General features: G+C 33.5%; 1 protein-coding gene across 9 annotated transcripts in view; it reads right to left on the bottom strand.

Moving 5' to 3' along the window:
* The window catches only part of RBM33 (RNA binding motif protein 33), a 182,096-nt gene that overhangs the window by 93,053 nt on the left and 77,881 nt on the right, over nt 1–11,162 (bottom strand). For all 9 annotated transcript variants that reach the window (XM_027841120.1, XM_027841116.1, XM_027841117.1 and 6 more), the window contains one exon: nt 6,144–6,202. In XM_027841120.1, the coding sequence (XP_027696921.1) occupies nt 6,144–6,202 (59 nt within the window). The remainder of the gene's footprint in view (nt 1–6,143; nt 6,203–11,162) is intronic.

Here is an 11,162-nt window from a genome sequence, read left to right as displayed (position 1 = left end):
AGGTTGGAAGGCTGAAATGACTGTGATATGAAGACAAAAGGCATAACTAAAAGGAATTCAATAAAATTATATCATTTCATGACTACAAAATGTTTGAAAAACCTCTGCTATGGATTATTTGAGTGTTTTTTAACTCTGTGTTCTGTCCTTTATGGAAGATACAATTAGGAAAGAAGTAGTCACACCTGGGCTAAAATCAAGAAATTGATATGTAAGGTAGGCTTTAAAAATATTCCATGTTATCTATTGGGAGAAAGGGAAGGAAAGTCGTTCTTGTTTATATAAAATGAAAAAGCTTAACAGCACATCTTCAATGATCTTTTAAATAATTATGAATAGGTAACATATGCTTGATTGATAGGAGTTGTGCATTCAATAACAGTAATTATCCTGGTTAAAAACAAGTCATGCAATTTCCTTTGCACATTGCTGCCAGAAACTTCTTTTAAAAATCTATGAGACTTCTGATCAATATTCATATTTATACACTAATCAATAAATACTTTGATGATATTTAAGATACTCTGGGCAAAGAGTATTTGCAATAGGTTTAAGAAAATCTATTACTTGTTTTATAGAGCCCTAAATATTTTTACAGTGCTGTATAAATGTTTATTTAAATGAAATACTGATACTACTTGTTGAGTATGTTATAATGAGGATTCTTTTTGTGTAGGGATTGGAGTAAATTGACACTGAATCCCTTTCAATTTTCCAATTTTACAATTCTGTGGTGTAAACTAAAAATTAAAATTATAATACAATATCTTGTTTTAAGTATGTAATTTTAAAATAGAACTTAATAATGATTATTTTACAAACAACTGAGTTAAGTAAGTTATAGAAATATATCTATTTCTTGGGCTTTGGGTTACTAGGGAACCAAGCTTTTTTCTGATGATATGAATCATGTGTAAGGTATTCTGGTAAAACAGCAAGTAAAGTTAAAGGGTTACTGAATGTTAGAAACCATCTTATTTAATAGCTGTTACCATAGTGTTTAGCTGCTGCTCTTTCTCCTGCAGATGGGAATTCATTGATATGATTAAATTTGATGGTATGATAATATATGGTAATCGTGATTAATCAGAAACCCACTAGCAAATGGAGGATGCTGGGCATTATGTCACCTGCATTTTAAACTGCATTCCTTCCATGCCAGCCTGACAATATTTGACAGCTGGAGGGATCTCATACTACATCTGCTTACTACTACTTATAGTTCTGATAGGAAAAAATACCCATCATTCCTTCACTGTCTTTATTGCTGTAATTACTGGGCTCTGCAGACAAGTAGCGAAAACACAAAGTGTTCCAAAAGAAAGCATTTTTTTCTCATTGCAGTACATCTTCCATTCACATCTGCAAAGACCATAATCTGAAAGAAATGTAATTTGATGCAGCAGTCTCATTCAAACATGATTTGCATGAAATGCCGTATAAAATACAATCCAAGGAATGTCAATCAACACCACCTGATACCATGTACCCTGCTAAATGAAAACAAAATAACATTAAAAACTACCTGTGATTTGCTACTGCTACACAGTAAATAGAAAAAAAAAATTTCATTTAATGGTACTATTACAATAGTAATGCCATAGCCAAGCAGAATAATTTAAAAATCAAAGGCACAACAACATCATTCCTACACCTAATTTTTCAGTGTTTTAAACAAACACACCACTATGAAACTGTTTAGTGGCCAAACTTGTTATCTTTAACTGGCCCACTGGTTTTCAAAGGGTAATTAATAGACTGAAGAGATGCTGAAATATGGTAGCCAAGATGCTTCAAAACATCATCACTTAAAACATATCAGATTTTAGTATCTGTAGCAATTTAAAGGGAACGTAAATTAGTCTAAAAATTCAAAACTTAAAACGCTACTTTGTAAACCTTTAATATGAGGAAGATATCTCTGTGATAGTTTCAAGTGGCAAACTTTATATATGACCTTCAGTCAAAGACGTAACAAATATCAGGGAAAAAGGGACTAGGAAACTAAGTTTTAACAAAAGAAAATAATCATTAATAAATGAGGTGGAAAAACCTGAATTGTAAATTCATTATTTTGTTGAAAACAAAGAAAGCTCCTTAGAACTGAAAGCAAAACTCACACAGAAATGAAAATAGATGTTAACTAACGTAAAGGCAATTCAAAATAATTAGCAAAATATAAAACAGGTCTGGGAAATAAGATTTCAAAGCCTAAGTGGCTGATATAGTACATTTTAACCCTCAGGGGTATATGCTAGCTGCCTAAGCCAATCAGCCATGCTAAGAATCTGTTATTTAAATAAACTGGAGTATGTCTATGCCTTCCCAAAAAAGATCCAGCTCTCTGATAGTATGTTTCAAAACATTAACTGATCTACAAAAAGATAAGATCACAAGGGGTAAGGAGGATGCTTCTGCTCTCCTAGTACATTTATTTCGTGGAAAAATTCTAGGTTGTACTATGTCCTTCTAGTCATAATTATTTAAATATACATATACTTAGAATAAAAGCATGTGTATAAATAAGAAAAGATTTTAGTTTCTGAATCCTTTAAATGTCACAGCCCCTGAACAGAATATGAGAAAGTCACAATAAAATTCCAGCAGAAGCACAAGGCTTTGATAAGGAAAATTCCCATATTTCTAAGGATTTATTTCTCAAACGTAATTTTTCTTTCAAACCACTTAGCAAGTACTTCTAAAGCATATTTATTCAAACTTCTAAATTGCTAATTCAAATTTCTAAAAAATTCAGTTTTATGTCAACAGAACTAAAACAAAATCTTGTTTTAATATTCCATATTATTTTGAATAAACTGACGATTTAAACTTAAATGGTAGCTATTCCTAAATAAATAGCCACAAACACAAGTATACATGATAATAGTGATGGAATAAAATTCTTCCTCCCCAAATTTGTCATAATTACTTAGTACAAAGGTTCTTACACGGGGTCTGTGAACTTTATTTTCTTAGTATTTTGATAATTGTATTTCAACATAACTGGTTTCCTATACAATCCTATGTATTTTATTTTATGTATGCATTCAAAAACATATCGAGGAGTCCAGAAGCTTTATGAGATCGCCAGATAAAAAAGGCTAAGAACCCCTGGTTTAAGGTTTACAGTAAATAAAAGTATTTTTCTTTACAACCACCCTAATATAAAGTTGTGAATATATATTATTATCTTCATTTACAGATGAAAAAAAGTTAAGTGATTTGTTCATGATCACATAGCAAGCAAATGTCTTAAGCATGCTTTGAACCCAGGTATTCTGACTCCTAAGACCAGAAATACATACATTATGTCATAACGACTCCTAATGCTCAATTCCTTTTCTCCTTCAAATGAAGAGTAACTGAATAGTAAAAACTTATACTTACTACTAGAAGTTACTACTCATGAATGATGTGTATTGATAATTTTACAGTAATTATAAAAACAATGTTCCATATTATAATAATCTTAGAATGTGTCCTTCTTTTAAAAAAGCTACAATAATCACATAAAATGGTACTTTGTGACAAACTTCTCATCAACAGTAGGAACGTAGGTTCAAAACTTGGAATTTCTTATGCATTGAACTAATTTTTAAAAAAATAATCATTACTAAAACAATTCTAAATGTATACTTTATGTTTAAAACATAATGTATGTTAGTAAGAGTAAATTTGCATTTATTTGCTGGTCCTTAAAATATTGAACATGTTTGAAGACTTATAGGATAACAAGTGAAAATAAAATGTTTCCTCTTAATTGATTCAGTTCACTATTTTTTAATTGTAGAAAAAGGTAACAAGTCTTCTTCAGCAATAGCTTAAGGTCATTAAAATTAACACAAAAATCATGATTTCATAAGGCACACTAATTTTAATTGGTCATAAAGACTTATTTAACGTAAGTTAACATTTAACAATATAAAAAAACACCCTCTGATTTATCAGTGTACCTAATTTTTACCTTTGTATAATAGAGGGTTTTCCCCCTTCTTTCTGTTTGTTTTGTGAAGCGAAACATACCCAATATTGATAACTGGGTGATGTCAAGTCTCTATAATTTCATCCTCAAGTGAAATTTAATTGTATGTAACTAATTTCACTTTGTTTGCAGTTATGCTTTGGTTTAAATTATATCTAAGAAATGCTGTGAACTAGTATTTCATGACATCAATCAAGTTTAATTTAGTAGCAGTAGAGAGAAAATAAATGTAACCCAAAAAAGACAAACTGAAAGGTACATGAAAAAAGTGAGTCATAACCATAATAAAAGTATTTCTCCTTTACACAATACTCTGAATGTCACTTAGAAAATGCCTTCAAAATAATGAAACCGGTATCAGATATAATTACTTTAAGATGGGCTATAGAGTAAAGTACAGAAATGGCCTTTAAGACAGAAATCACGCCTGACTTTAGCTGAAGACAGAGCTTTCCATGCTTAAGAAACCAAAGTTGGGAGAGACAATACCTCCTAACAAGCATTAAACATTTCCAGACAGACACTAAAGTTTATTATCACTCAATTCTCTAAATCACTTGAGGGGGAAGCACATTCTATTCCAGAAACAATTAGCATTGTTTCTGAGAATGCTTTTTTGGAAAAGGATAATTCTCATATTCAGGATACAACAATCAAAGAAAAGGTGAATTTCTCACGAAATGTAAAATATTACTTGTATTGTACACTAAGCCTTATGAGTTTTTCCCTCCAAATTATCAGATAAATTTATTGAAGTATGTTTGGAAAACCCGCAAAAGAAAATGGAAAGCAACTAATTCTAATTTTATAGTTGCTGTAAACATTTTTATAAGGCTATCACTTACAGTACTGACTTATGTCTATTCCTTGTTTACAATTTCTTGTCCATTTTGAATTTTAGCTTATATCATGTTATTATTGCTGTGAAAATGAAATAAACAAGAAAACTAGTTCAATAACAGTTTAGCCACAGACCTTGAGATTTTTCATAAAAGAATACTGTAAAGTACTATTTAAAAGCACTCAAAACAGTTCTACTTTTTAATAAGCTAGCTTTCAAACCTATTCATCAAAAGAAATATATTCTGCAATTTAAAGCACAGAAATGCTTACTCCATAATCATAATTCACTGATTTATAAAGAGATTCAATAAATTATTTGGAGGAAAAACAAATGCTTTTTTCTTTGCTTATTTTCATTACTTGAAACATTCATAAATTTTTTTTTACTGACTGGATGATTAGTTTTAAGAATCATCAGTATTTCACAAATATTACTATAGAAAACAATCCTCTAAATTACCAAAAGGGTGTTTACTTGAGTAATAACAATAGCTAGTTAAGAATAATAAATAAACCAATAATAACTGTATTGATATAATAACTCATATTTATATAGCACTTGATAATTTAAAAAGCACAAGACAGTTGAATCCACTTTTGAAATATTATATTTATGGATAGAAGTAGATCTATTTTCATTTTCTGTAGACTTATGCAATTTAAGTATTTAAAAATAAGGTCATTCTTTATATTTCAGGATTTTTTTCTGTTCAATATAATTATATATCTACATATTCTCACTAGTTTCATGAACTCATAATTACAACTATAATAAAAGCCTTATAAAACACTGTGTAACAAACTCAAGGAAACAGTATTCCAACAAACCAATTAACTCAGAAAAACGAAAGAAAACTAAAGAATAGTTCTGAAATACATTTTAAAAATTATTTTAAAGTGCTGTTAAATCAAGTGACTGGGCATCCTTTTTTGTTTCAGAAAAACAATTTGTTAAATTTCATATACACGTGTGTATGTATATATACACACACAACTTTTAATAATGGAAGGATCTTTGCACTTAATACAAGGATGCAATAATAAAATCAAAATCCATATTCTTTAAACTAAAATGCATTTGAACTTCCCACTGGTGACTCTGATCCAACAATTTTACAGTTAAACAAAATTAATTCTGCTCTCAAAAATCCATTGACCTTAAGCTTTTAACAAACATTTTCAACTGCACAGATTATTGTCAATATTTACAAATCCTTAAAATTATATTTAGCTGGAGCCACTTTTATTTGCTATATTAATATTTCTTTGCAAATGTATGCTTATCCATATCACAGCAGAAGGACCAGCTGCTACTCACTGGGAATCTCTGGGGTCCTACAGCAGGTCTGGGCTGGCTGGGTACTGGTAACAAGGGCACTAAAAGAAGAAAAACAACTTTCATTGTGAATTTGTTTTGGTTAACAATGGTACCTATGTGAAAAAGAAATAATGCAATTTACCAAACAGGTAAGAATTTGAGGCTTACAGCAAATTCTTGAGCACCGCCCCCCCAATACCTTTTTTTTTTTTAAATAAAAAGAAAGCCTCCATGTCAAATAATAAGAAATTTAGATTTCACTAGTTTAACATTTATAGATTACATTTTTTCTTCAGGAGATGAGTCATTCCTGCCTATTTTTCAAGTAAGTATAGCTAAAAGGACCTGGAAGAATCTTCAATTCTGGTGCTCCCACCCACTCAAAAATCTAAGTACAAATAATTTTTTGTTAATCACAGAGGAAAAAGGAAATTAAACTACAATAGAAACGATTTTTATAAGAAAGTCTACTGACTAGAAAGAAGTATCATATATTTTAACTACTCTATTTAAAGTAGGCTAATTTCATAAACTGGTACTAAGTGGGTTATATACTATTGTGCTTTAAAAAAATTCTCTGAGGTTTAAATATTGTGGTTTTATGAAAACAAAAACAAAATACAATTGCACATGGGAATTTTGCAAACAAGACCTACTCTAAATTTCACACAGACAGTGGTAGCTGTGTTTGGAGACACCAGAAAATTAGGAGAAAATAAATCTGAAGAATATAATGATTGAGGGTGTGAGAGGAAAAAAATTAATTTTTAAGTTAATAAATGACCTCCCCACCTCAGCTACTCATGGAATTCAGGACATTAAACTTCTTATTTAACAAGATTCCATAGTTCAAACTTAAAAGTGCTACTAGTCTGGTAAAGCCAGTCTTTGAAAACTGGACTCAGAAAGGCTTCCTTCTAAAAGACAAGAAGATTTGCTAACAGAAATGTTTAAAGGAGGATAGGGATGGTAGAGAAGTGGGACAGAGAAGGAGGGCAGGAGGATCATTTGTCCCAAGAGAGTAATTTGCAGAGCTTTGAATTTTACTGTCAGCAGGATAATCTGGAATATTTCTTTCTTTCTGTTTTACCTAAGTAGTTTACTACATGCTCACTCTATCTGAGGGCAGCTTGGCGGCAAAGTGGATAGAGAGCCTAAACTGGAATCACAAAGACTCATCTTCCTGAGTTCAAATCTCACCTCAGACACTTCCTAGCTGTGTGGCCCTGGGCAAGTCACTTTACCCTGTTTGCCTCAGTTTCCTCATCTGTAAAATGAGCTGGAGAATGAAATGGCAAACCATTCCAGTATGCTTGCCAAGAAAACCCCCAATGCGGTCAGACCTGACTGAAAACTATTGAATAACAACAAATACCCTATCAGAGGCATTGGATTGTGTATCAGTAAACAAAATACTGCCCTCAAGGAACATGAGATCTAGTTGAAGAAAGCGAAGGATATGAATAAAGGAACATATCAGAAAGTACAAAATTATATGATACATCAATGTTGCTTAGTTCTAGTCTTGGAATCCAAAACATCAATTCATAGAAATTAGAAATCCCAGGTAAAAGGATCCTTAGAGGTCATCTGGAACAAGAATTACCTCTTCAATGTGCCTGTGTGGTCATCTAAGTTTTGCTTAAAAAACTGTAGCTGGGAGTATCCAATGAAACCCACTCCATTCCTGGATCTCACTCTGGCCACACAACTAGTCCAATCTCCTTTAGTTGACACATAAAAATCTTCACTATTGTCTTTTACACATTTCTAGCATGTAAACTGTCATTGCTAACAAGCTGCAGATGTCAGAGAAAAAGGCAGCAAAGTTCAGAGGCCCAATCAATGAACAGGCAATTTATAAATGAGCCAAGAACTATGTCAGGCACAGGGCATCCAAAGAAAAAACTGAAATAATCCTTGCCACCCAAAAAAATGTACATTCTCTCAAGGGAGACAACATATACATATATAATGAGTATATCCAGAATTTTAAAAAAAAAATGAATACAAGGTAGTTTAGGGAGGCACCAGCAATTGTAGGGAGGAGGGAATCAGGAAAATAGAAGGTCAAGTTTCAGCTGGCTCATGAAGGAAGTAAATGATTCTTCAAGATGAGGGATAAACGCAGTCCAGGCATGGCAGGAAATCATGTACAATGAAGATGGAAAAGCAGATTGGAGCCAGATTATGAAGAGCTTTAAAAGTCAGACTTTATAGGAGTTTATTGAATTGAGGAGTGGCATGATCATAACTGAGCTTAACAAATCACTTTAACAAATAACATGGAAGTTGGACTCAAATGAAAAGTCACTGGAGACAGAGAAAAGTCATTAAGCAGAGCATAGCAAGAGTGATGAGGGTCTAAACTAAAGTAGTGGCTGTTTAAGTAATAAAAGAGAGATGTATGCAAGAAGCAGAAGCAACAAAATTCTGGCAACTAATTACACATGTTAGGTGAGGGGGAGTTAGAAGTCAAGGATAATGGTAAGGTGGCAAATTTTGGTGATTAAAAGGATGGTGGTTCCCTCAACAGAAACAGGTAAACTAGGAAAAGGGTAGGTTTGCAAGTTTGAGAGAGGATGATAAAGAGTTCTGAATTGTACATGTTAAACTCAAGTTGTCTATGTAACTTCTGGTTTGAAAAGTCCAATAGGAAAATATAGTTTAAGAAAGGAGTCAAGATGGTGAAGTAACAGGAGGGAGTAAAGTAGGGTCCCCTCTGTACCAGATGGAATCCTAATAGGATAATCCAGAAAAACTCACAATGAATCCTTTGTCCAGCCCAGCTCGGCAAAGGGAGAAGCAAGGAGGTCTGAAGACACTGGGTACAGAGTCAGCCAGAAACACATTGGGCAGGTAGCACTCCAGCATCAGGGAGAAGCTGTGTACCAGGACAAAAGGAAGTTTCAGACCCATAATGGAGGGGCACTGTGATGAGAACAGATATGAACTGGCAGTTTTGTCACCCACTACCCAGTTCTGGATCCACAGCAGATTGAGAAAGGGATCTGTTCAGGGGAATGGTGATCCTGGGTAGGGAGGCACAGAGCTTTATATAAAGTTCAGAATTCATCAACAGCAGTAGTGATGTGGCTCAGACTTCCAATGGTAGATTAGGGTCTCATCTCCAGCATCTAAGCCAGCCTGCAGAAAAATAACCAAGGTAGGAATCCCAGATCAAAGGAGAATCTATAATTTTGCTACTTTGAACCAAAAAAGATTTCCAGTTAGCTGTAAGAGGCAGAGTTCAGCAGCATTCTACTCCTGTAAGGAACCTACAGAGTTTGGGGAGATTTGGGGGGTGGGGTTGGGGTACAGGATCAGCTATCAGACTTTGCACTGGATCAGACCACTTTGGGAGCAGTTTTTCCCTGAGATCCATGAATAATACAACTCAAAACCCCCAAAAAATAATAAAAAAGGACCAATTCCAACATTCCCTCCAGAAGTGCTACAAAGCCTATCCCCAAACATCAAATCAAAAACCAGGAAGTAGGCTGAAAGAATGGCCAAACAAAAAAATAACTCCATTATAGCAAGAGTTAAAAAAAAAAGAGGTATAAAATGTTTTTATAAATAGAATGAGAGTACTTGCCAAAAATATTAGAAAAGCAGTAAGAACATGGAAGAAAGAATTAGAATGAGCTCGACACAAGAGGCACAAAACATTACCTAAGCAAAAAATAACCTGAAAATTCAAAATAACCAAACAGAAAACAATAACTTCACAAGGTACTAAGAACTATTAAAAAAGTCAAAAGGCTGAAAAAAAATAGAAAAATATGTAAGGTATTTCATAGTGAAAGCAACTGACCTGGAAAACAGATCAAGGTGAAAAATTTAAGGATCACTGGACTGTCTGAATATCATAACCAAAAAAAAGAGCCTAGACATCATATTTCAAGACATCTTAAAAGAAAATTTCCCAAATCTCTCAGAAACAGAGGGCAAAGTGGAAATCAAAAGAATCCACTGACCACCCCAAATGAAAACTCCCAGGAACATCATAGCCCCAAACCAAAGTTTCCTAGTCAAAGAAAAAAAAAACCCAAGCAGCCAGAAAAAATTCATGTACCAAGGAGCCACAGTCAGGATCACACGTGAATAAACAAGGATAAAACAAGAAAACAACAGCTTATGTTCAAATACGGGGAGATAATATGTGTCTCCTCTAAAGCTTATCATCATCTTCATCTTGAGTCATGGAGATAGTCCAATTAGACAAGGGCTGGAAGTGGTTCTGGTATAATTTGATGATCTTAAGAAAAGAATGGAAAGAGAGTGAAAGAGGAATACACTGTGTGTAGGGGGTGAGGGTGGAGTTAAAAGAATCTCTCACAATCAGTATACACATGGAGAAGAAGGTAGAGGGAGGAATGGTTGACACTTGAACTTCTGGGGACAGCTACGTGGCATACTGGATAGAGCACTGGCCCTGGAGTCAGAAGGACCTGAGTTTAAATACAGCCTCAGACACTTGACACTTACCTAGCTGTGTGACCCTGGGCAAGTCATTTAACCTCACTGCCTAGCAAAAACAAGACACTTGAACTTCTCTCTCACTTGAACTGGCTAAAAACACACACAAGAGCATGCTCGCATTTATGGGAATACATTTTATTCAATAGGGGCATAGGAGGGGAAAGAAAAATGGAGTAGGAGAAATTAGAGGGAAGGTAGGTTAAGGGAAGGATTAGTTCTAAACAAAACAAACTCTAAGGATACACAAAAATATTTACAGCTCTTTTTGAGATGGTATAGAATGGGAATCTGAGAGTATGCTCAGAAATCAGGGAATGGATGAAAAAGTTGTGGTATAAAAATGTGATAGAATATTATTGTACCAAACTCGTATCAGCATAAGGACCAACCTGGATTCCAGGGGACTAATGAGGAAATATGCTACTTACCTCCTGATAGAGAAGTGAAAGACTCAGAATACAGAATGACACAAAGAAATTTTGGACAGAAATTTATTTTGAAAGACTCTCCATTTTTGTAATTGGTTTTGTTTTT

The sequence above is a fragment of the Vombatus ursinus genome, unplaced genomic scaffold (assembly GCF_900497805.2).
Source record: "Vombatus ursinus unplaced genomic scaffold, bare-nosed wombat genome assembly UNPS02014852.1, whole genome shotgun sequence".
NCBI lineage: Eukaryota > Metazoa > Chordata > Mammalia > Diprotodontia > Vombatidae > Vombatus > Vombatus ursinus.
This window is presented reverse-complemented; position numbering and strand designations above follow the sequence as displayed.